This window comes from Rana temporaria, chromosome 3 (genome assembly GCF_905171775.1).
Source record: "Rana temporaria chromosome 3, aRanTem1.1, whole genome shotgun sequence".
NCBI classification, from domain to species: Eukaryota; Metazoa; Chordata; class Amphibia; order Anura; family Ranidae; genus Rana; species Rana temporaria.
In genome coordinates this window covers 376,726,207-376,753,449 of record NC_053491.1, presented here as the reverse complement: position 1 = coordinate 376,753,449, position 27,243 = coordinate 376,726,207, and the positions used below count along the sequence as shown (strand labels likewise).

Here is a 27,243-nt window from a genome sequence, read left to right as displayed (position 1 = left end):
TGCAGAAGCAGAGGTCTCTTTTCTCTGAATTTAATCGGATCATATATTGCTTTCTCTGGCCCCCTCATCAACATGCTGTTGATATTTAAAAAAAACTTTTCATTCTCAATACATACCGTATGGCCTCTGTGCTTCTCTATGCAATGTAGTGTTGAGCCTTCAAAAACGAAAGGCCTTAAATCCAATGATTGAAAGGAATGGGCCAGGGACAGGCAGGCAGGAAGGGTTTGATGATACCGGACGTCCTTTAGCCAGGAAATTAGGTGGGTTCTATCTTACTTGCTGCACAGTTCTAATGCACACTGTACGAACCTTATAGTATGCAGTGAAATTGGTAATCAATTGCAGTACAGGAGATGAGCCTGTACAACTGCGCAAGACTAAAGGGAAGGCTGGAGTTCAGCTTTAAACTTTGGCATTACAATGTAAACTCAGCAGAAAAGCCACTGAAATGTGTTTTAAGCAAATGTGAGGGTTAGGTAAAGAATTCAGAGCTCAGTTTGCTACAGTGTTCAGCAGCATTTCTAGACATCTTGTGCTACTTGCGGGCACAAAGTAAGTATAACCCGACACTTATTAGCTAAATATAAACGACAAATCTCTATTTTTCAGCCTAATTCCCACATAGAAAGCAGTGAGAGATCACAGCTTGTACCTGAAAGCAGCCCCTAATCTCTGCTCAAAGAAGGCCATAAGTGCATAAATAATTTTCCCTAAAGCTGGACTCCGGGATAAACAAATATTGTCTAAATACAAAAGTCATTGCATTCTTACTTGACTCTTGGTGTACTTTGTGTATTTCTCCTGGATCTGTGCAGTAATCCAGTGTGAAATGTTTCCTCTGTGCAGGAGCTTTCTGTAATGAAGACCAGACAATGCTGCTTTCTCCTTGTGCAGGATGACTAGTCTGTCTCCGCCCCCTCCTGTAGTTTTCTGCAGACAGCCTGTAGTGGGTGGAGCCTGTCCCTCCCACAGCTCTGCTTACTGCACAGGCTATGTACAGCACAGTGATGATGCCACCACTGCTTTTACTAGGTAATATTTGGGCGTGAAAGGGGATTTGGAGCACACAAGGCAGATTTATATACTGTCATTTGCGGCTATTGGGGAATATATTTAAATGCAGGTTTTTTGTGCCTGGAGTTTAGCTTTAAGTTTAGTGCCTGTGTGATATTGACAATTTTGGTGATACAGCAACTCCTGTACTTTACCTCTGTGCAGGAGCTTCCTGTAATAAAGACCAGTCCCTGCCTTTACTTGGTGTGCTTTGTATATTCCATAAATACCAGTCCCTGCTGTCACTTGGTGTGCTTTGTATATTTCTTCTAGATCTGAGCAGTAATCCAGTGTAAAACTTTCCCTCTATGCAGGAGCTTCATATAATAAAGACCGGTCACTGCTGCTTTCTCCATGTGCAGGGAGACTGGTCTCTGCCCCCTCTTGTAGTTTTCTGTAGGTAACCTGTAGTATGTGGGGCCTGCTGGGTATCTCCCACAGCATTGCTCTCTGCACAGACCTGATGTCACTGCTACTTTTAAAAAATAATATCTGGCTTTTGAAAAAAGGAATTTGATGTATACGAAGTGGATTTATATGCAAAGTTCAAAGTAGATGTAAACCCAGACTGAATAATATTTAGTTTACCAAATCATTGTGTGTCACAAACTGCTTTTCTAAAATAAAATCTGAACTTTTTCATTCATTTTTACAGCTCAGTGCTAATGATCTCTTGCAGCCACCTATTGTCTACATTCACTTTAGCGATGGCTGTATGGCATTTCTCAGGGCGGGTTTCCTGATGATGACAGCATGGTGTCATCACCCAGCCGAAAGAGGTGCTGTTTGGAGTCGCAGCCCTCTTGCCATTTCTGGAAGCCGCTGACAAGCATGTACTGGCCTACTGGGAGTTTTCCAGTGAGCCGATGGCTCAGTGGGCTGGTTTCAGTGACGGCCAGTGGTGTCGCCAGGGGGTGGCTTTGGGGCTATAGCCCTGAATCTGGGGCCCATAGCCCAGAGTCCCAGTGGTCCCCAACCAAAGGGCCGCGGCCCACTATTGGGCCGTGGCCTCTCTGCAACCATGCGGCGGGCAGCATGGGGGAGCCGGAGAGCAGGCAGGCAGTACGGGAGAGAAGAGAGAAGACATTATCTCTCACTGCCCACCCTGCATCACTGCTGTATCTCCCTCACTGTGCAGCCACGGACAGCAGAGAGATTACATCATCTCTCACTGCCCACCCTCTCTCTGGTGACCCTGATGTAAGGAGCGGCTCTCTGGGGACTTTGAGGTAAGGAGGGGCTCTCTGGGGACCCTGATGTAAGTAGGGGGGCTCTCTGGGGACCCTGATGTAAGGGAGGCTCTCTGGGGACCCTGATGTAAGGGAGGCTCTCTGGGGACCCTGATGTAACGGCTGGCTCTCTGGAAAAAAAAAGCTGTTTATACTTACAGTTGAATGTCTTTACTTATGTTTTTTTGCGCAATTGCGTATAGTTTATATACTGTTTTTGTGCATGTTTGAAAAATGAAAGTGGGCCAGTCTGGATGAAGTCCAGGGCCAAATTTTTGTCCCAGTCCAGCCCTGGCTGCTGATGCTTATGTTCCAGCCTGAAGCTTGACAGCTGCACTTTCTTCAAGACCTTTGCTTCAACTAGCCACATGCCTGCTTACCTCTGCAGCCTCACGGTGATCCTATGGAGGTCTATATGGGTCTCTGACAAGCCTTGATCTATTGAGTGCTATCTTTTATGCTTTTTTAATAAATCGTTACACCTAGATGGAGAGGCCCTCTTGTGTTTGTTTCTTTTTTATACAACAGTAAACAATTCCTGTGCAATACGTACTGAAACAACCACATGTAGTTTCTTATGGAAGCCTGTGTGATTTAAGAACCAGGAACATGTATTGGTGTCACCCTATAACAGGAAGTACCTGAACAATGGCCTTCATGGCATCACCAGTTATTTTTTTTATGAAAACTGCAGATTTAGAAGAATTGTTCAGTGATTTTCTACAATGGGGCAACAATTGTCTCCCAACTGTGATGTCATCCACTAACATGAACACCTGGTGGAGACTACTATCGGTCATCCTGGCATGCATTGCTCAGACATCGTCCACTATTGTCAGGAAGCCAGTGATAATGACAGCCAGTGACAATGATGTACATTTGAGGCTGGAGAGAATGCATATAAACATTAAGTGGATGAAAGAGGCTGGAGAGGATCAGCAGCACTGAATTGGGGGGGGGGGAAGGAAGAAAGAAGGTGGAAAAATATTTGTGTCTTTTATGTGTACCTGGGGTTCAGCTTTAGGAAGGAGTTCTTCTTTAGGATTTATTGGCTCTTAGGGAAAACTTCTTTCTCTTTATCTTTTCCAAAGAAGCCAAGTAGTATTCTGCATGATACAAATCGACAGTTTAAACTCGGGCTAATTAAGCGCCCAGAAAACTATTAAGACATGCAAGCGACGCAGCGAGCTGTCTGGAACGATCTAGTTTGCCTTTTCAAGCGCACAATGAACTGGCGGTTCTTGATGCAAGGCTAGCTAATGACTGGCAAGACAATGGATGCCCCGGAGCCACTGCCGATGATATCAGCTCATTAACCTGCCAGCTGTATGAGTGACACATTCTACCTCTCAGGTTGAAAAGATATGATAAGAGCCGCGACACACAAAGGGGAATACATACCATTTCAGACTCGCAGATAAGGAGGAAGGGAAGAAGAAATGAAAACGACAAAATTACCACTGAAAACGCTGGGCAAGATTTATGGGCCACCGAGACGACTCAATAGCGCTAATATGGATATCTGAAGAGCCGGTGGACAATGTGCTGTCCGCACACCTTCATGTAAGACAATGAAAGAAGAATTTTAAGGACATGGCGGTGAAAATTAAATTTATCAGAATCTTTCAGCCCGAAGTTCAAAAAGTGCTGATAAGCCAAAGAGAGAGAGAGAAAGAGATCATTAAGATCCTATAAAATTGCATAGAAGGAATTTAAATGTTCTATAATTGTTCTCAGATTAGCACAGAGGCCGGGGGCGGTGAAGGCATCCAGGTTACAAGTTTTGATAAGTAATAGGCAAAAGTTTTTGGAGACAATAACCAGATGACATCAGAGGTGATTTCTATAGATTATTATGGTACTTTTCAGATCAATGTTTGGGAAAAGCTGAGCTCAGCTAAAATTAAACTAACAAAGTTGTGGTACGGAGGCACTTTCTCAATGCCAACTTCTATTCCAATCAGGCCTGGTGTAAAACCTGCTTCTTCTGCATATGGGGCTCAACTGCACTTCTAGCATTATCCTCCCACAATGCAATGCTTGCTGCTTGGGCAGTCAATCACCAGCAGGGCAGCTTAGCCCCATGCAAATAGCAACTTTCAGAAAAGGATTTTTAGAACTGGGGCTCTACTAGAAAATCGCCATTCGGCAATGATAGCCATTCGATACTCAGAACATGTTATTTTTTTCTGAGGACAGATTCACTTTAAAGTGGATGTAAACCCTAAAACTGGCCATACACAAATTGAATTTCATCGGTTTCCTGTTGAATCGGCCAAAATCTCGATCTGTGGCCAATCATGTGCTGTCACTGCTCTGGTATTTTGAGAGGATTGGATTGAGAAATCTTGCAATTCTTTCATTCAGCCTTTTATTCGGCCCATAGGCTGAACAAGAGAAATGTGCATATGGCCAGCTTAAGGTAGACCTTCATCCTAAATATCAACTTGTTCTGCCCAGTCTCCTGCCTCTCTCACTCTTACCAATGGAATTTTAAAATTAGTTTTAAAGAAAAGGCTGTACTTCTGTGGATCACAGGAGTGCAGTTCGTTCTGCACTCCTGTGACCGTTTGTTGGCTGATGTCACAGAGGCAATCAAGGCTCGGGAGAGATCGCGACTATATGGTTGTGATCCGCCTACATGCCTGGACCGACACCTGGCTCAGCTGCTCAGTGTGCCTCTAAGAGCCTAAGCCGGCCGCTTCCTCCACAGCTCAGCACTTCAGTGGGCTCTCAGGTCAGAGTAGAGAGCCAGCGACTGATGGTCATCAGCTCTCTGCTCACGGAACTCTGAGCACTGAGCGGTCCGCAGTGTTTGAGCGATCGGTTCTCAGTGTTAGTGCTGGAGGGGGACCGATGCTGCATCCACCTAGGCAAGTATGATTTAAAAAAAAAAACACATACTTCACTTTTAACAATGTAATTTAGTTTAGAAACAGGGTTTCCAGGAAAGTATTTGTGCATGCACAGAAAATCACAGATGCACCCACGGGAAAGCCGGTCCTGTCCGCATGTACATTAATTGCAACACTAGAGGGGGGGGGGGCCTGTACCGAGCAGGACTGAAGTTCCATTTTAACTATGAACTACTTTTATTTGTTCAATTTTGGTCTGAAGTGGTTTATTATATCTTTTTTTTGGTTGAGTCAGGGACCCATAAGGTACTGAACCCACAAAGTTAGAAAAAACAGCCAGACAACTAGTATATTCAGAAGAGGTCATTCATTTAATGAACACACCACTGCATCAGTGGTGTATTTTAGTTTTGTGCTGCCCTAGGCAAGACTAAAAATGGGTATGTGTCCCCCCATCAAAATTTGTCCATGCAAAGGCAACAAACAACATACATTTTACTATCCATAAGCAAAGCTTTACAGGTTACCACTTTAGATTTACAGAGGAGGTCTGGTGCTTGAATTATTTCCCATTATCTGACATTCGTGGTGATACCTCACATGTGTGGGAGAATAGTTGTTTTCGTGCAAGCATGGGAGGACAGGAGCACTTTAAAACATTTTTTTATTATAATTGATTTTGTATATATTTTTTTATTTTTACACTTTTTTTTCATCATTTTTGTACAAACCTGTAGTAGCAGTCACACACAGTTGGAACACTGTTCAGTCATGTCTGTTTTATGTGGTCCTGAAACTATTTTTTTTTTTTTTTGTGAAAATTACATTGATTTAAATAAATTTGTCAGATTTGGTAAAGAACATCCATCTGCATCTCAAACATATCTCACACTGACTAGAATGAATGCACACTCTGGAGCAACTCCAGAGGTCCAAGGATAATGGGGGCCTAGCTTTCTTGAACCCATCGCCGTACTACCTGGCAGCTCAGCTGCAGCAGCTGGTGAACAGCATGAATGGTGTATTGGCTGAGGGGGGAACACACATTAGCTGTGTCGTTACGCTGTGTAGAGGGGATATTTATTATAGCAAAAAGTACGAAATATTGTGTTTTTTTCAAATTTGAAGCTTTTTTTGTTTTTTTTTAGCACAAAAAATAAAAATCGCAGAGATGATCAAATACTACCAAAAGAAAGCTCTACTTATGGGGAAAAAAAGTATGTCAATTTTGTTTGGGTACAGCATCGCACGCAATTGTCAGTTAAAGCGACGCAGTGCCGAATGGCAAAAAATGATCCAGTCATTGAGCAGACAATTCTTCTGAAGTGGTTAAGCAATGGCAGGTTGCTCCCATTTGCCCAGATGCGAGCCAGATATAGTTTGTCAAACAAAATGTACTTCCCCTACTTCAATTGCAGCACAATATTAAAGCACAAGCATCCTTAGAGCAGGCGGTGCTATCTCCCACTCCTCTTTTCAATATTATGCAGCAATCCACATCCACTAAAGTTCTCCAGGTACTCTGGCAGAGTTCATCTTTAGGTAGTATGCGATGCTGCTGCCAGAGTACCTGGAGAACTTTCCCAACACAGCTATGGATAAATGGGTGGAGGACAGGGCCGGACTGGCCTACCGGGATACCGGGAAAATTCCCGGTAGGCCGCCTGCTGTCAGTAAAATGTATTAGCTGTTGGCCACGGCGGCGGCCGCCGGACGCCATTGCGGCCGCCATCGCGGCCGCACTTTGCAATTATGCAGGGGTGGTGGACGCCTGCCCTATGCCAGGCAGTCACTCCAGTGTCATGCGTGCAGCGTGTGTCACAAATATTAAGCAGCGGCAGGCCGGCCGCCGGCGGGTTGCGGCCGCCATGCTCGCCGCCGCACTGTCCTTTGCATCTAACCCGGCACTGTGTGGTGGACTCACTGGGACTGGAGGCGGAGCGATCATGTGACTGAGGGAGGGGAGGAGCCGAAGGGAAGGAGAACCGAACGTCAGATCGGTTTCATCGTCCTGTGCGGCGCCAGCACCGCCCACTATTTCTCCTGCAGGGTCACATGGCAGAGGAGGCAGAGAGGACAAGAAATTAACGGCGCCCGCCACCCTTGGAGCACAAGGTGACCAAATATATTTTAATGAAATGCTGACCTGTATACTGTATCTCTCTCTCACCATATAACGGTGCACCCCCCCCCCCCGGGCCCCCCCTCCTCTCTCTGTCACCTAGCTTTGCTTCCCCTGAAAATTGTAAACTGTATAATAATCTCAGAGAGAGGGGGGGGGGGGGGTCGAGTGCACCGTGCAATGGTGTGAGAGAGATTATACAGATTACAATTTGCAGGGGCAGAAAAGGTAGATGACAGGGGGGGGGGGGGGTTGCATGGTGCACCCCCCTCTTTCTGTCACCTTTGCTGCCCCAGCAAATTGTAATCTGGACTGTATAATCTCTCTCACACCATTCCGTGGTCAACCCCCCCCCCCTTTCTGCACCTACCTTTTCAAATGCAAAAAAAAAAAAAAAGTGTAATTTGAAAAAATAAAAAACAATAATCTGCCTGCGCTTAGGACCGTGAATTGGGCTGCTGCCCCCCTGGAAACCCGACCCCTAAGGTCTCATACACACGAGGCGGACTCCGTCGCTACGGAGTCCGCCTGCTCCCGTCAGCTTAGCGGGAGATCAGTCCGCAGATGACAAGCTCCTCTCTGCTCACTGAGCGGGGAGGGGCTTGTCGGGCACCGCTGTATCCCTATGGATCGATCTGATGAAAACGGACAGCATGTCCGTTTTCATCAAATCTTACCCGATCCGATCCGCATGGATGGATGGGGACGTGGCCCCCATACGTCTGATTTTAGCGGATCGGATAGGGTCGGATGTCAGCGGACAAGTCTCCGCTGACATCCGACGCTCCATAGAGATGCATGGAGCGGCCGTTCAGGTCCGCCACCAAAACTGACATGCGGACCCAAACGGTCCGTCCGTGTGAATGAGGCCTTAAAGGGGTAGGTGAATGTGATAGAAAATGTGTGAAGATTGGGGTGATGGCGCTGCCTGTGCCTTATCCCTTTATACCAGGGGTATTGAATTACAATTCGCCGAGGTCCGGTCAGTAACATTTTCTTCTAGCAGAGGTCTGAATATCATGTCGGACCTCTGTTGCTGCAGCACAATGCAGCTTGGTGCGGTGCAATTTTTTTTTTTTTTAAAAAGGTCAAGGACTTCTTTCTCTTTGTTTCTTGTGGGTAGTGCAGCCCATTAAAATAGGCTAATCCACCCACAACGTGTGCACCTAATGCACATGCACAGATCTTAACCCATTATTATATCAGCGTCCTTAGTCCCCAGTGCACATAACAGTCCTTAACCCCCTTCACATCAAGATCCCCTCTTAAAGAGTGTCCTCAGCTCCCCCTTTACATCACCCCCTCCACTCTTTCCACAGTAATGTTCTCACACTCCCTTAACATCAACCCCCATTACCAGTACTGTCCTCTGCCCCTATTTATATCATAACCCCACATTACAGTCCTCAGTCCCCCCCACACATTACAGTCCTCAACCCCTCCACATCACTGTCCTCAGTCCCTTACATCACAGTCCTCAGCCTACCCCCCACATTACATTCCCAACTTCCACTTTAATATCCTTAGCCCCCCTCACATGACAGTTCTTGGTCACCCCAATTTAACTTCTTCAGGCCCCCCCCCACATTACAGTCCTTAGTCCCCCCACATTACAGTCCTTAGTCCCCCCACATTACAGTCCTTAGTCCCCCCCACATTACAGTCCTTAGTCCCCCCCACATTACAGTCCTTAGTCCCCCCACATTACAGTCCTCGGCTCCCCCCACATTACAGTCCTTAGCTTCGCCCACATTACAGTCCTCAGCTCCCCCCACATTACAGTCCTCAGCTCCCCCCACATCACTGTCCTTCTTGGTCACCCCAATTTAACTTCTTCAAGCCCCCCCACCTTACAGTCCTCGGCTCCCCCCACATTACAGTCCTCAGCTCCCCCACATTACAGTCCTCAGCTCCCCCCACATTACAGTCCTCAGCTCCCCCCACATCACTGTCCTCAGCTCCCCCCACATTACAGTCCTCAGTTCCCCCCACATTACAGTCCTCAGCTCCCCCCACACTCCCCAGTCCTCAGTCCCCCCCCCACAATCCAGTCCTCAGTCCCCCCCCCACACTACAGTCCTCAGTCCCCCCCCACACTCCAGTCCTCAGTCCCCCCCCCCCACACTTCAGTGCTTAGCTCCCCCTCTTTGATGTCCTTAGCCCCTTTCCCCACATCACTGCAATCCTGAGGCTCGGAATCCTCCCCCCACATTCAGATGTTAGCTCTTTACTTCACCCCCTCACTGTCCTACCTTACACAGACAGATCGGAGGGAGGCACAGCATGTCTGGATAGGGACAGGAGAGGAGTTGCAGGGAGGGAGGCGGGACAGTTCTGGATGGAGGGCCAAGGTAACAAACAGGTGATTGGCTGCTAGGATGAAGGACAGTCCTAGCAGCCAATCGCCTGTTTGATAACCTCGGGCAGCTCCGCCCTCCACCCAGAATTGTTCCGCCTCCCGCTGTCGGCTCTGTGAGGATTACAGAGCGATGGCAGGAGGAAGAAAAGGCTCCTACATCGCAGTACCGAAGCGGTCCGAATGGCAGAGTGCCGCGGGCCGCATGTGGCCCGCGGGCCGCCATTTAGTGATGCCCGCTTTATACCATAAAGGGTGAGAAAAGGACCCAAATATAGGATCCAATAAGGTGAGCTACAAATAAGTGCACTAAATTATAATAGAATATGTGAAAAAATTTAATATATGAGCTTCCACAACAGCTGGCAGTGGTAACCTTGGCTAGATGTGTAAGTCTCCACATTAAAGCGGGGGTTCACCAAAAATAATCTTTTTTACATTAGCTACATGCCTCCAGCATACTGCTAACATCTGCAGTATGCTGTTTTTTTTTGTACTTATCGTTATACGAGCCCTTGTTATCCGGCTCCGAGCGGGGATTACTTCCGGGTATAGGCGTTCCTAAGCAAAGAGGAGTTGATTGACGGGCTGCAAAAGCGCGTCACGCCTTCCGAAAATACCCGAAGTCACACTCGGGTGTTTACGGCGCCTGCGCAGTCAGCTCTACACGGCAGGCGCAGGCGCCGTAAACGCCCGAGTGTGACTTTGTGTATTTTCGGAAGGCGTGACGTGCCCTTAGCAGCCGTCAATCAACTTCTCTTCGCTTAGAAACGCCCATTCCCTGCAGGATTCCCCGCTCGGAGCCGGATAACAAGGGCTCATATAATAAGTACAACAAAAAAAAAACAGCATACTGCAGATGTTAGCAGTATGCTGGAGCTAATGTCAAAAAGTGGATTTTTGGGTGAACCTCCGATTTAATTAACAGTGAGAAAATAAAACCGTTAGTGTGGGCCTGTGCCAGCTTATTAACAAATGCTATGTGCAGGTGAGAATCAAAATAATCATACAATGAATGAAAGTATATAGTCCAATTGCAGCCTCAGGTCTAAGGCTATATGATGTCTGACCGGTAAGACCGCATGAAGGAGATCACATAAAAACATAAAACACAATAGTCTCTAGTGGGAGAAGTTCTATTGATTCCAGTCAGGGCTTTTGGATGCAGGTTCTTGCAGTGAGGAAAGGTGTTCCTATACAGCTGATACAGCATTCGCGGTGGTCCCCACTCACCAGATCCAACTCCCACCAGGGGTACACAGCATGTAGTATAGGCTTCCCAGTTTTCCACTATACCTACATATACCTACTACTTTCATATCTGTCTTCTATATATATATATATATATATATATATAATACATTCTTCAAATGTGCTTTAAAATGTATGGTTTTCCCTTTCATGAACAAGAAAATAATGACGTTTGCTGTTGGGCTGGTATAATAATGCTATGGGGCTGGTATGAAATTTTTTCCAGGGCTGGATTTTATTCCCAGTCCGGCCCTGGTGGAGGATGTGGGTGATATAGACGATATAGACAGGGATCAGTGGTCGGAGGCCCTGGAATCAGTCCACGACTGTTCTTTAAATGTAACCCAAAAACTGTCCCAACTATTTATATTATTGAGGGTTCATCCAACCCCATTTAAATTGTTTGCCTTGGACTCCGCTCAGACCTATTGTATGCGAGATGCAAGGGAGCTAATGGAGACCTGATACATCTCCTTTGGCGGTGCCCAAAGTTGCACCGCTTTTGGATTGGCATAGTAAACACCATCAACAATACTTTTCAAGTAACCCGTCTCTCTTGGCCCTAAACTGTGCTTATTGGTTATACTGGATGAGGTTATAACGGACAAATATGTCAGAGAGACGGTGTCCAGAGCACTGTTCCAAGCTCGAAAGCTGATTTTGCAACATTGTATCTCTCAAACCTCTCTAACTATAGACATGTGGTTAACCAATATGGGATTAACTTTAAGATATTAGCGCTTGATATATCAGCATAGAGGCAGCCGACACGATTCAATAACATCTGGGAATACTGGCTAGCTACCCCTGACTTGGCTCTATTAGACCTAATTCTTGATAGGCTATTGACGTAACATGGGAACTCAACCGCTCAGTGCGTCCTCACCCTTAGGGTGAGTTTAATCTAAAGTACTGGGGAAGACATATGATGAGAATGTCTTCCTAAACCATATCTAGAAATGCATACACTATGAGATATAACGACTAATGACATCTCAGGTTCAATTTGTTTTATAAACCTGCTTTGGCTATGTACAAGAACATTATTCTACTTTGTATTCTGTGAAGGTATTGTATAAATGTAATACTTTGTAATGTGCATTGCTTATTGTACTGTTAAAAGTTGTTAATAAACTTTATTCTGATAAAAAAAAAAAAAGAATGTATGCACACTGATTTGGAACCAACCTCAAATTCAAGTAATTTTTCTGTGCTTTACCTTGCTTCTTGGTTGGCAGCCTGTAGTGCACCAATGACTGTGCAAAACTGAAATATCAGTTTGTGGGTGGAGCTGCCCTATATGTTTTCTTTACAGAAACTGATCATCATTGTGCCTTTGCTTTCGACACAGGAAAACATTAAAAAGTAAGTTGGGTCAAATCTCACCTCCATCCTGGAACTTGCTCAGCCGCTCTAGGTAGGAAGACATGGGGCTCTGGACAATGTCAAGAATAGCCAGAAGAGTTCGAGTTAGTCGTAGTAGCTCGCTGAAGCTATAGAATCCAAAATAGATGAGATTTCGAGCCAAATGGACAACCTGGAGGAGGATGTGGAGGTTAAAGGGGAAGAACATTGGGCAAAATCTTTATGTAACATTTGGTCAATGCTCAATGAAAGGAAGTCCTTTTTTTATGTTAGATGATGGTCACAGATGTCCCAATGAATGACTCGATTGTCACTAGAGGCATTCAGATCAGCTAAAAGGCTAGCATAATTTATGCCAGCCTATGTACAATTGAAGGCTAATTTCAGCCTGCACTATATGGCCAAAAGTTAGTGGACACCCATGCAAATAATTGAGTTTAGGTGCTTCCAGTGAAGTGTATTGTAATGCTACAGAATACATACGTGTGCTTCCAACCATGTGCTAACAGTTGGTTATCTGTTCATCCTGATTTGTGCCCCTGTGTACAAAGCCAGCTCCATAATTGCCTGGCAGTTCTTGCCACCCTGACCTCCCAACTGCTCTGATTGCCGAAAGGACACAAATTCTCACAAGCATTTTTTCAAAATCCTGTGGAAAGCCTTTCCAGAAGAAGGAGGTTACAGTCACAAACTTTATATTCATGGGTGAGGTTTTGGAATGGAAAGCCCAACAAGCTCATAAATGGGTGATGGTCAAGAGTAGGGATGAGTTCAGGCGTATTCGGATACAAGTCTCAACCTGCCTGAGTTATCCCCCTAGGAAGCTGTCACTGAGTACTGCCGATAATAAGTACGGTAGCTGAGGCATTCCCTGCCTGCAGCTGCACATATACAAAGGGTGTGTATACACACACCCAGGGGTGGGAAGTGCCTCAGACTCCTATGATTGGAAGTTCGCAGTAACAGCTTCCTGGCGGAGTAGCTCATATAGGTATGGACTAGTATTCGAACATGCCTTAACTTAACGCATCGCTAATTAGGTGTCAGAACACATTTTGGCCATAAGAAATCTAGGTTCTTGCCCTACATAAACAAAAAAATACCACATCAATTTTGGATAGCTGCAGACACAATAATTAAAATCAGCTTGAAGATTATACAACATACCTCCACCAGGTACAGTGCTATCCAACCAATCCAAACTATTGTGCTAATCCAAAACAGTGAAAAAACATAAAATTATAAAAGCTCTACTACTGCAACGAAAGGTATATAAAAATTGTTATTAAATTAACTCAAAGTAAACAAACCCAGTGTTGCGTGTTCCTACTCACACCTAGTGAATACAACTATACGTGGTGATAGTACTCTGTATCCATGTACAGTGCTCACTTCCAGGTTATCCCCCCAATTTCTTCCGCACTCACTGGAGAGATTGGACCCCTTTGCATGAACAAGTGAGTCAGTAGTGTGCCTGTATCTCCCAGGGATAGATGGTTTCTTAGATCCAGTATCCTCCAATGCTGTACCTGAGATAGATTTGTCTCTCCCATCACTGGAAGAGGCAAGCCAAAGCTGGAAATGTTCACTGTAAAACTTTAAAGTGGACCTTTCCGTAAATCTGCAGGACAAGTGTCATTAGTCACACTATCCTGTGGAAGAATCTCGCCAGCAGTTCCACAAATGTTCTTGACTTCCTGCCAGTAGTTGCACGCCTATGTCATCACACAGTGGATCTAGCGTTTTTTTTTTTCATTGTTTTGGATTAGCACATTTGTTTGGATTTGGTGAATAGTGCTGTAGCTAATAGAAGTCTATTTTATACACTTTTGGCTATATACCGGTATTTTATGAAGAACCAAAAAAATGTATTATGCACAAAGAGATTGTGTAGGATCTCCAATGTGGGTTTTAGGTTTGCATTTGCACCATGCCTAGGTTCACTCTGACTGCGGGAATGAAATTGTGCGAGTTCAGCTGAACTCGCACGATTTCATTCCCTTATGTCAGTACGGACTTCAGAGGCGATTTCGGAGACATATGTGCGGGTTTCTGCACAGATGTCAATGGAAATCACACACTCAAATCACCAAAAGTAGTACAGAAATGACTTTTGGGAATTGGTGCGGCGCCGCAAGTGCGGCGTTGCACTGATTCGGAGGCTGCCATTTCCAGCAATGGCAGTCGATTTGCCATGCGATTTGACATGTCAAATCGCATCAATGTCAACCAGGGCTAATACATAAAAATTGGGGGAGCCCAGAGCTACAAAAAATATTAAAAAAGAAAAAAGTTTGCTAACTTTTTTTTTGTTACCGACAGGTTTCTGTTGAGATACACAAATAAACCCAGTACCTCAAAGGTTAATTTATTTTTCTCCTTGTCACCAAAGGGGAAAGGCTGATTCACAACCTCTTTTAGATATTCTTCCACAAACTCCATGGTCAGAGCAAATTTCATCTTCATGTCATCCCGGGTAGAGTCAGTGAAGGAGTCATAACTGAATATAAGAGGAGATGGAGAACAATTGTTATAACTTGATCTAACTAAACATACAGACCTTACAATAATCATCTATATGATGGCGAGAGGTGAAACTGCATTATATAGACACTTATATTTTTTTATTACAACCGCAGCTAATTCATGACTGTATTCATATTCATGAAAAAAATACAAAACACAGTTTGCCTTTGTTACATACAGTATTTACTGGGTTATCCAACTTCGTGCTGCACCAAAACACATGGTACTTTGTTATGGTTCAATTTGGTGCAATATGTTGGTAAGATGCATTGGAGGTCATTGAGAATTAATGGCTCCATCGCATGCCTGAAAAAGGGATGCAATTTTTTTTTCGCTACAGGGCGATTTTGCCTAGCCTTAGTCCCATTTATAGTTATAAAAAAAGAAGTTACCACGCTAATAAACAGTCAAAAAATTACTAACAGAGCTGCAACAACACAGTGTCATACATACACAGTATAAATGGAAAAAAGGGGAAGAGATGTTGCGCTAATAATTAACTAAACCTAAACAATAATTGATAAGATAAAAAATTGAAACCAGTAGACCCAAATTAATGGGAAGCTGAAAAGGAGGTAAAAAATAGTCCCAATGTGTCCACAATAAATAAATTCATATGAAGGTGAACAAATAATGAAGAACAAATGAGACAGCCACCACCACGATGCAATAAAGATTGGAGGCTTACCACAAGGCAAGCAGTAAATGCTTGCGGCTGCAAACCCCAGCCAGGGCCTTTAAACGATCCTCACGGGGGGGGGGGGAGAAGAAAAGAGGTTGGAACCCCCAATCGAATCCACGATTTGTTGTACCGTGTTGCAAAAGAAACACTCAATGGTGAAGTATATCGTGAATCGATTGCACATAAAAGATATAAATAGTGACTTGAGAACCACCACCACCGACACCCTATGAATCGGAGGCTTACCAGAACTTATGAAATAATCAGCGTGTGGCTAAAACCCTAGCCTGGGCCTTTAAGGGTCCTGGGATAAACTGACAATCCTTGGTAATCCTCCGTGTTCAGCAAGTTCAGCAAGTCTATCAATGCTTGGAATAAGTGGCTTTTGAACATAGAGATGACCTTCTCAATGGCCAGGCGTAGCTGCCTCTCACTTGGGTCCTGTAACCTGCTGCAGTAATCCTCTAGTAGTGACAACGCTCGCTCGGTATACAGTTGTACCGGCTCCTCTCCTAGACTGAAAATCAGTGGTGTATTTAGGTTTTGTGCTGCCCTAGGCCTGACTAAACTTGGCCTGACTAATTTAAATATGACCCACCCCTTCCTGTCAGGGTCACACCCTTTTCTTTTTAAGACCCGCCCTGAAATTTTTGAGTGGGGACACTAGTTCTTAGGGCCTAAGAACTAGTGTCCCCACTCAAAAATTTCAGGGCGGGTCTTAAAAAGAAAAGGGTGTGACCCTGACAGGAAGGGGTGGGTCATATTTAAATTAGTCAGGCCAAGTTTAGTCAGGCCTAGGGCAGCACAAAACCTAAATACACCACTGATTTTCAGTCTAGGAGAGGAGCCGGTACAACTGTATACCGAGCGAGCGTTGTCACTACTAGAGGATTACTGCAGCAGGTTACAGGACCCAAGTGAGAGGCAGCTACGCCTGGCCATTGAGAAGGTCATCTCTATGTTCAAAAGCCACTTATTCCAAGCATTGATAGACTTGCTGAACTTGCTGAACACGGAGGATTACCAAGGATTGTCAGTTTATCCCAGGACCCTTAAAGGCCCAGGCTAGGGTTTTAGCCACACGCTGATTATTTCATAAGTTCTGGTAAGCCTCCGATTCATAGGGTGTCGGTGGTGGTGGTTCTCAAGTCACTATTTATATCTTTTGTGTGCAATCGATTCACGATATACTTCACCATTGAGTGTTTCTTTTGCAACACGGTACAACAAATCGTGGATTCGATTGGGGGTTCCAACCTCTTTTCTTCTCCCCCCCCCCCGTGAGGATCGTTTAAAGGCCCTGGCTGGGGTTTGCAGCCGCAAGCATTTACTGCTTGCCTTGTGGTAAGCCTCCAATCTTTATTGCATCGTGGTGGTGGCTGTCTCATTTGTTCTTCATTATTTGTTCACCTTCATATGAATTTATTTATTGTGGACACATTGGGACTATTTTTTACCTCCTTTTCAGCTTCCCATTAATTTGGGTCTACTGGTTTCAATTTTTTATCTTATCAATTATTGTTTAGGTTTAGTTAATTATTAGCGCAACATCTCTTCCCATTTATAGTTATAACCAAAGGTTACCATTTTCATGTTTCATAAGAGAAATACACAGGTTGCTAATGCCGACATCTCTTTCTAAAAATAATAAGTGCTTGGCTGGTGCAGTGCCAGGCTGTCGCATACTCTTCCTTCAGCTCTATGTTTGTACTAAGGTACAGACCTACCTATAAATCAAGTATTATAATAATAATAATATCATTATTAATAATAATAATAACAATAATCAGCGCTTAAAGGGGTTGTAAAGGTACAATTTATTTTTCCTAAATAGCTTCCTTTACCTTAGTGCAGTCCTCCTTCACTTTCCTCATCCTTCCATTTTGCTTTTAAATGTCCTTATTTATTCTGAGAAATCCTCACTTCCTGTTCTTCTGTCTGTAACTCCACACAGTAATGCAAGGCTTTCTCCCTGGTTTGGAGTGTCATGCTCGCCCCCTCCCTTGGACTACAGGAGAGTCAGGACGCTCTCTATGTTGCAGATAGAGAAAGGAGCAGTTTGTTAGTGGGCGTCCTGACTCTCCTGTAGTCCAAGAGAGGGGGCGAGCATGACACTCCACACCAGGGAGAAAGCCTTGCATTACTGTGTGGAGTTACAGACAGAAGAACAGGAAGTGAGGATTTCTCAGAAGAAATAAGGACATTTAAAAGCAAAATGGAAGGATGAGGTAAGTGAAGGAGGACTGCACTAAGGTAAAGGAAGCTATTTAGGAAAAAAAAATTGTCCCTTTATGACCCCTTTAAGCCGATTAGCTGCAAGCACTGATCAAGTGAAAATCATTAGATTAGAATAGTTAGATTGACTCCTCTTAAACAGGGATGGCTATAGATGTATTGAAATTTCGACCCATCTATGACCAGCTTAAGTCTTATTTAAGGAGACTGAATTAGAACACTCACTCATGGATGCTGATTCGTGTGGGAATTTCTGTCCACAGTCTGGCGTACTTCACAGGAACCACTGATTCTTGAGGATCGCGGTCCACGTGAATGTGCAACATGAGACGGCAGAAGGAGGCACGCAGGTCGTAAGGGAGGCTTTCATCAGACATACAGCGGAGAATCAGATCTACAGAAAGCTGGGTGGAGATCTGGTTGATGGCAAGATACTGGCGGTCCAGACACATCCGTGCAAACAGGTTTAACTGATACCTTACATACAAAAAAGAAAAAACATAAAAAATATTTGAATTTTTTTTAGACTGTCAGGGAAAAGTTATTATTCCAGAAAAGACGAAACTTTTGGACAATTGTTTCATATTTTATATCACACAACAAAAATAAGTAGATTGCTTGCAATTTTTGGTACTCCATTTGACTAATGCAATCATCCCCAAATAGGGTGGGAGTCTTCCACACCTTTTTTTCTGCACATATAGGCCCGGATTCACAAAGCACTTGCACCGACGTATCTCCAGATATGCTGCGTAAGTGCAAATATGCGCCGTTGTATCTATGAGCCGGACTCAGAAACTAAGATACGCCTAAAAATAGGCTTCATCCGACCAACGTAACTTGCCTATGCCGGCGTAGAGTGGGCGCATATTTACGCTGGACGTATTTGGCGCTCCCATTGATTTTCTATTCACATATGCAAATGAGGGAGATACGCCGATTCACGAACGTAAGTCCGTCCGACGCAGTGCTCGTAAAGTCATACGTCCGGCGTAAAGTTATGCCCCATAAAGGAGGTGTAACTCAGCAGCATCCATGCAAATGGCTGCACCAGGGAACACAAGTCGATGTATTTTACGTAGTTTACATAGGACGTGAATATGACTAGGCGTAGGTTACGTTCAAGCCGTAGGCAGTGATCCGGCGTATCTTAGGGAGTAGTTCCGACGTGATTCTGAGCATGCGCACTGGGATGCGTCTACGGAACGGCGCATGCGCTGTTCATTATACGTATCTGACTCAGCCCATCATTTGCATGGGGTCACGCCTCATTTGCATGGCTCACGCCCAATTCCACATACGTCGGCTTACGCCTAGGAAACCCAGCGCAGATTTGGCAGCACTGGCTTTGTGAATCCAGTGCTTGCCTCTCTGCGCTGCGTCAGCGTAGCGTAAAGGAGATACGCTACGGCGGCATAAATATGCGCCGCTGTATGTGAATCCGGGCCATAATGCCTTTTTAACATCTCTACCCTGGCCATTTGACGAATCACACCTTCATCCTTGTAACTCAAGTGATTAACCTGTGACCATGAATTGGGCCAGCATGGGATAGTATTATGTAATTAGAATGGGGCGACTTAAAAGACTTTCACATCTCCTATCCTGTCTTTGGTCAATCAACATCTGCCTTGTCAATGGTGATAGGATTAAGGTGAGTTACCTGTGTAGCTATAAATACTGGTGTTCATAATACCTACTAAACCTAAGGAAATCATTGGGAAGGTCTTCAACATTACAAAACAAATCCAGTAGAATGTGACTTAGGCCCCTTTCACACTGGGGCGGGAGGTGCGGTGGCGGTAAAGCGCCGCTAATTTTAGCGGCGGCGGTATTCGGCCTCTAGTGGTGCGGTTTTATCCCCCGCTAGCAGTCGAAAAAAAGGGTTAATACCGCAGGCAATGCGCCTCAGCAGAGGTGCTTTGCCGGCGGTATAGCCGCGGTTTCCCATTGCTTTCAATGGGAAGGAGCAATAAACACACCGCTCTTTCACCGCTCCAAAGATGCGACTAGCAGGACTTTTGGAGCGGTCCTGCTAGCACACCGCTCCAGTGTGAAAGCCCTCTGGCTTTCACACTGGAGAAACAGAAGCCGCTGTTTCAGGTCAGTTTGCAGGCGCTATTTTTAGCGCAATAGAGCCTGCAAACCGCCCCAGTATGAAAGGGGTCTACTACCAGGTACTTTATGACAGGGATGAACAGAAATCTTCACAGACAATGAGCAGTAAAGCACAACAGCTGTGCAGCGCTGTGCAGGAAGCAAAGCCTGAGCATGTAATGAGCAAATATCAATGCCTCCACGTACATATAAAATTTAAAATTATACATTGAAACAAGTTTTTTTTAACATAAATACAACCGAAAATATATTAAATTCAAGCATATATCTTATTCATGTGTTTCTGCAGAAAACGGAAAAGACTATACATTCCACCTACAGGTGTACCATGGCATTCACCTGTAGTAGTTTAAAACTTCCAGGTCAACTTTAGTTCCCTCCTTAGCTTCCTGTGCCAGGTGTCGGATGGCTTTGCCATGTGGCTCTTTATTGCTGTCAATCCAGTATAACCAAACTTCTTCTTCATCAAGGTCGTCTGCGAGGACAGAGCATTCCAGGGGATTGTCCATCTGTAGAGAGACCAATCTGGAAGCGGAATACGTCATGTACGTTACATGTCAATGTCATACTAAGGCATGCAATACGATCTAGCAATTCTTGTACAGCAGACCAATAAAGTGGTGTAGCAAGTGATCAAATTATATGACAGGCCAGTCCACTCGGTGCATTATGGCATGCAGAGGGCATACCAGACCTTTGACTTTGTATTTGGATTGTGTCTATACTTGTAGGGTATGCACTAGGAAATATGTTATATAAAAAATAAAAAGTAAAAGAATGCTATGGAATCTTGTGGTGCCTATTAGGAAATTATGTTAGTTGCATATAGTTTGCTACGGACAGATTCACTTGAAGTAAATAAAATTGCAGAGAGATAGAAACAGATCACATTTTCCTATTTGTGGCCTATAGGCTATATTCACACCTGAGCATTTTCAGCTCGTAAAACGCTCATCTCAAAAGTTCAAAATCACCCAACAAGCAAAATCCCATTTATTTAAATGGCCCCTGTTCACATATGAGCTTTCTGTCACCTGAAGCAAAACGCCTGAAGCTCTAAAAAGTAGATGAGCTTCTTTTTAGGCAGGTTACAGACGTTTTTCTGCTTTTTACATTGGTGACCTTTTGACCTGTACAAAATCGTGGTAAAAATCATGCGACTTTCCACCAGAAAACGATACGCTCAGGTGTGAATGCAGCCTTAAGCATTCAGTTCTGTCCGGCCCGTGCCCCCTTCCACCTTTAGCAACTCGCAGCAGGGGCCCGCCCCCCCATTTTTTTTGTTTAATTACATATTTTTTTTTTTTCATCTGACTTTAGCAAATCACGGCAGGAGAGAGAAGAGAAGACTCGCCCTGCCTAAAGCTGTGTAAGGGGCCCCAAAATTTGTGATGGCTGCCCTGGCTACAGGACTGTCTAGCCCCATCAATGTTCCTACAATGTGTTTTAGTATAAGTTGGCCTAGTGTTGTGAGTGTCCCAGTGCTCTGATTGGCTACAGGCATGTCTGGCTTAGTGAATGTTATCACAAAATATCTCATTATAGTATGTGTAGTGGTGTGAGTGTACTATGATTTGCTACAGGATGGTCCAGCCCTTTAAAATATATAAAAGGCTGCACCCCCATACTGCTACCACCAACACATAAACAAATATATTATAAAAGGCACTCAGAACCTGAAAATAAGGTCCTGGGAGTGACATGGGCTCTCAGTGGCAGGGTCTGAATTACAGCGGTCAGGTACTTACTTGGTCTGAATAAGGATATCGGCATTTCCTGGGCTTAACATGAATTTACAGATCAGCTCCTGAGTTACAGGTATGGCGGTTGTGTTTGACACACACAGATCTGACAAATAATCAAGGAATCTAAAGAACAAGAACATGAGATTTTTATTAGGTCATACATTCTCAAGCAAATTGCACATTTGAATAGAACGGAAGAAAATGGCCTATTCACATAGGGTGCCATTGATCCCTATTAAAGATGGACTGTCTGTAAAACACAGGTAAAATGGATTTGCCCATTATAAGGATGGTGGGGGCCCCTCATAATGGGCAAAGCAGGTGTGCAGACCTGGAAACTCAGCGCAAGGATGGTGGGAACCCATGATAATGGGCACAGCATGTGTATAGACTCGGGAACTCAGCACACCATTGATGGGAACCCCTCATAGTGGGTAAAGCGAGTGTTCAGTCCCAGGAACTCAGTACAGTCATGGTGGGAACCTCCATATCATGGGCACAGCGGGTCGGAGGGTCAAGCACAGGGATGGTAGAAGCCCCTCAGAGGGAGCACAGCAGGTGTGCAGACCCGAGCACTGAACGTATGGATGGTGGGCAGGGCAGGTGTATAGACTCGAGAACTCAGCACAGGAATGGTGTGAACTTCTCATAATGAGTACAACGAGTGTTCAGTCCCAGGAACTCAGCACAGGGATGGTGGGAGATCCTCAAAATTGACACAGCATGTGCTCAGAGCCCAAAATCTGCACAGGGATGGTGGGAATGCCTTAGGCCTCGTACACACGACCGAGTTTCTCGGCAACAACCAGCAAGAAACTTGCTGTTTTTTTTTTTTTTTGCCGAGGAAACCGGTCACGTGTACATTTTTCGACGAGGAAACTGTCGAGAAACTCGTCGAGCCAAAAAGAGAGCATGTTCTCTATTTCCTTGACGGGAATGGAGAAAATTGGCTTGTCAAGTTCTTCGACAGCCTAACAAGGAACTCAACGAGCAAAACGATGTGTTTCACCCGTCGAGTTCCTCGGTCGTGTGTATGAGGCCTGAGAATGACCCAGGAAGTCTGAACAGAGATGTCGACAAAGAGAGTGATAAACAGGACTGTCAAGTTAACTCCCCAGCATTTACCATATATTGAAATATATGTTTTGTGCAAACTGAGGTACACAATTCAATGCATCACACAGCTCCCTTTTTTTGTTGTTCACTGATATTTAGAACTATATTTGAAGTGTATAAAAATACTTCAATACCCTTTATTCATATCACTGTACAGCAGCACAATGCACGGTAACATGCAATCCTGTACCACTGTGATAAAATGCAGCATGTCTGCAGTGTAGCTCCAAAAAATGCAGCTGTTACAGGTGTTGAGTGTTTTTTTCAGCCTGTAAAATCACCTCTTCATAAGCCTATGGGGTTAGTTTACTAAAGCTGGAGAGTACAAAATCTGGTACAACTTTCCATAGAAACCAATCAGCTTCCAGGTTTTATTGTCAAAGTTTAATTGAACAAGCTGAAGATAGAAGCTGATTGGCTACCATGCACAGCTGCACCAGATTTTTCACCCTCCAGTTTAGTAAATCAACCCCTATGTGTCCATGCACACATAGACGTTTTCAAATGTATTAGAAAAGCAGCGTTTGTGTAAATGTGGAAAACTGATTAAAATGTTATATTATTATATGAATTAATATTACAATGATTGATAAGAATACTTAACAAATATATTTAAAACACTTTATACAGTGGTTAGCTTTTCACAGAAACATGATGAATGCATTATTTTGTGAATTTTTATACTCATTGAACCAAAAGACATTGAGACAGTCTTGCACTGACCTCGGCTCTCGGTTCCGTCTCAATAAATTCACAAAGGTCTCAATCTCCTTGGCAGTGATGTGTTTCTCCAGCAGTTTGCGGTTGTTGTGTAAGAGAGCGGTGATAGTGTCTTCTGCCAGGATGTCATATCCAATCTGTGACTGCATGATGCAGAAATGCTTGGCAATATATTCCTGGGAATAGAAGAATGTCAAATGTGAATATAGATGGTAGGACCAGGAACGGATGTCATGCTGTTGCCGCCCTCATTACTAAATGCTCTATTTCCAGTCCTTGTGACTTTATCCCATCCTAAACCATTACACTGCAAGCCCTCGGGGCACTCAAATCAATCCTAACATGTGAAAAGCTACTTGCATAGACAGGGGACAGTTTGAAGAATCACATGATTGAGCAATAAACAAACTCTCTCATAAAAAAAGAAAAAAGAAAATTAAAATGTTTAACCCTTTCCTGCAACACCCTGTGTCTCTTTAAAGGGTTCTGAACGCCAGGAGGAGGGGGAGGAGAAAGGATCCGCGATCATGTAACCATTGTGGTCACATGATTGGGATCCGGTCCCGTTGGCTATCGCTACCAGGGACCAAAAGCTGTCTTTGTCAGCTTGATCTCTATGCTAGGAGCACCCACTGCTCTCAGCACAAAAACAGGTTCTGCCCAGTGACGCATGTAAGCAGTATGTTGGCGTTAAAACCCACCTTTCTGCAATAAAGACTGGTCACTGTTCCTCTCTCGCCTTGTACAGGGTGGCTGGTCTTGTCTCCACCCCTTCTGTAGCTTTCTGCAGGCAACCTATAGTGGGTGGTGCCTTCTGGGCTCCTCCCACAGATTTTCCCCCAGCGCAGGATATATAAGAAGAGTGGTGATGTCACTGCTACTTTTACAAGGTAACATGGGGTTGTAAAGGTATTTAGCGCACACCAAGTGGATTTATATTGTTTGTGGCTTTTGAGAAATACATATAAGTGAAAGTACGGTAATTGAGTCGTTCAGCTTTAACATTTCTAGTAATTAACATGAAGAAAGCATGCAGATCAAGGAAGTCACAGCTTCTGATTTGCATACTTGTTTCAGGTGCTGTAAGTGGTTTAGAAAATGCTGGATCACCATGACAGCAAGGGAATTCGCATTTCAAAGGGGGTCAGCAACAGGAGTGTGTATTCCTTATTCCTTGGTCCTGCAACAAAGGGTGATCTTCCTTGCTCCCTCCCGAGAATGTGGGTGGGTGCTCAACATTATTTTATACAATGCAGGACCAACAGAGGTCAAATCCTGGAACATTTGTTCTGTAATCTCAGCCAAAGAGTCTCACACACACCAAACACAGTCAGATAACAGCAAAATGTTGGCACTCCAGCTAAAATCCTGAATTTTATCAATCCACTAATAAAAGCAGCATTGCTTCAGATACACAAATACTTTCACAGGCAACAGAAAACATAACTAAACCCAAGAACAAAAATAAAATATATTGCACTGTACCAGTCTTTAGATGTAGTGACAGCATTAGTTTATTTATAAGACTAATTCCGCGTACACACGGTCGGAATTTCCAATGGAAAAAGTCAGATGGGAGATTATCATCAGATATTCCAACCGTGTGTATGCCCCATCGGACTTTTTCTGTCGGAATTTCCGACGGACTTAGATAGAGAGCAGGTTCTCAATTTATCCGGCGGAAAAAATTCCCATCGGAAAATCTGTTCGTCTGTATGGAATTCCGACGGGAAAAAACCCACGCACGCTCGGAAACAATTTGACGCATGCTCGGAAGCATTGAACTTAATTTTTCTCAGCTCATCGTAGTGTTGTACGTCACCGTGTTCTTGACGGTCGGAATTTGGTGTGACTGTGTGTATGCAAGCCAAGCTTGAGCGGAATTCCGTTGGAAAACCCATCCGATTTTTTTTCAACGGAAAATCCGTTTGTGTTGAGCTATCCTGCTGGGAAGCAGTCAAAACCAACAGCCTTTGACAGCAGAGGCATTCCTCGCCCCTTGGGTGCATGCAAGATACCGTAGGTGAAAACCAGCTTGGGTGAAACCATGGCCCCCTGCATAGACAGAGTAAAGGAGTGGGTAGGTAGAGGGTTTTTGTTCACAGTATTAATAAGAAAAGTAAAAAAAATCTTGGAAAATGATAACTAATGCAGCCAACAAATCTAAAGACTGGTAAGCTACAATATATTACAGCTTAGGGTTTAATGAATGTAACACGTATGTCTCTTAGGAATTCTGGATCCTGTAGGCAGTGAAGTGAGGAGTCAAAAGAGGTGGCCAACTTGGGAATTTTAGCAGAAGGGGTGGGGGGTAAAAAAGGGCAAGGCTGAAGGGTAGGCAGAAGAGTGGGCCAACTTGGGCATTTGGGCAAGAGGAAGGTGCAAAAAAAAGCAGAAACTGAATGCTGCTGAAGTGGTTTACAGCTCATTAAAAGGGGCCTGGGACTTGGGGTTTTTCGCCTTGGGTGCCAAAGGACTTTATCCCATCATTGTCTTTATGTGCAACATGTACATGTTGATACAAGTGCCAGAATGTAGCTGAGTATCATATTTTTGTTTCTAACCGTACTGTAAACAGGAAGGGACTGTAGTATAGCAGAAGAGGAGGAAGAGGAGGAGCAAGAGGAAGAAGAGGAGGAGGAGGAGGAGAAGAAAGAGGAAGAGAAGGAGGAGGAGGAGGAGGAGGAAGAAGAGGAGATGTTTACTATATTCACAGCAATGGCACCACCATGTTTCATTCAGAGCAGTTTTCCTTTATACATGTTAACCACCTGCATTACACTTTGGTTTCAGAATGCTCACACTTAAAGACCCAGTCACACTTTTGGTTTTGCATATGTTTAAAATCATATAAAAATCTGCCTGGATACCGCTAATACAACCAGTTTCCATGGCAGTAACGCTAACCTGGTTCTTCCGATAGTCTTGCTGAGAGTGCCTCAGGACCCGGTAGCAAAGTCGCAGAATGTACTTGTAAGGGGCATATCTCTGGTCACCCAGATCTTCAAGACGCAGCATGGAACCCTCACCAGCTTTGTCTTTAAATGGTGCCTTCAAGATGCCGAAGATCTGAGGAAACACATTAGAAAAAAAAACAGTTGTTATTCCCTGGATAAAACAAAGACAACACTTTTTTCTTCCAAAATATTCAAAGGCACCAGGACTGTCTCAAGTCTGCCTTGATGGGTTACGGCGAGTTCAAGAAAGGAAGAGGCCGCAGTGGTGGTGGGGGAAGGGTCGGAGCTTCTGGGCCGTTGTGGGTGGGTACCGGATCATTGAAGGAGGACATAAGTTCAATAATGAACTTGAGGGGGTACTGTAATGGATATGTTGAACATCTTCATATTCATATCATGAACTCTGATACAGCCACCATGCCCCTAGTGAATTTGTGCGTATATGTATGTGTATGTATATATTTATATATATATATATATATATATATATATGTACCTGTATATGTGTATATATATATATATATATATATATATATACACACACACACATGTATAGGTGTAATATATATATGGTCGGATATAGCTGTGTATGAGTTTATAGTTACAATGTATTTTCTGATAGGAAGTGCCCCCTCATTGTATTAAAAGAAGTTCCTGTCATCTCCTGTCTGATTGGAAACCAAATTTAATGAAAGGTGTCCAATTATACTGTGTGTGTGTGTATAGAGCTTGACCAGACAGGAGATAACCATTTAGCCATGTCCTGTGAAATGCTAAATATGGGAAGTGGGTGAGTTAGAGATTAAAAGATAGTTTGTTGGTATCCAGGACATATCCCTTTTTCAAGAGGACGTGAAGGTGTTGTAGGCCAGAATGCAAATTAGGGCGGCTGATGACAACAGTGGTTTAC

The 27,243-nt window shown here is 44.2% G+C and overlaps 1 protein-coding gene across 6 annotated transcripts in view; it reads right to left on the bottom strand.

The window, feature by feature from the left end:
* The window catches only part of ITPR2 (inositol 1,4,5-trisphosphate receptor type 2), a 499,601-nt gene that overhangs the window by 262,370 nt on the left and 209,988 nt on the right, over positions 1 to 27,243 (bottom strand). For all 6 annotated transcript variants that reach the window (XM_040345602.1, XM_040345605.1, XM_040345603.1 and 3 more), the window contains 7 exons: positions 26,284 to 26,445; positions 23,380 to 23,552; positions 21,544 to 21,663; positions 20,135 to 20,320; positions 17,903 to 18,154; positions 14,590 to 14,734; positions 12,256 to 12,406 (listed from right to left, as the gene is read on the bottom strand). In XM_040345602.1, coding sequence (XP_040201536.1) covers positions 12,256 to 12,406; positions 14,590 to 14,734; positions 17,903 to 18,154; positions 20,135 to 20,320; positions 21,544 to 21,663; positions 23,380 to 23,552; positions 26,284 to 26,445 — 1,189 coding nt within the window. The remainder of the gene's footprint in view (positions 1 to 12,255; positions 12,407 to 14,589; positions 14,735 to 17,902; positions 18,155 to 20,134; positions 20,321 to 21,543; positions 21,664 to 23,379; positions 23,553 to 26,283; positions 26,446 to 27,243) is intronic.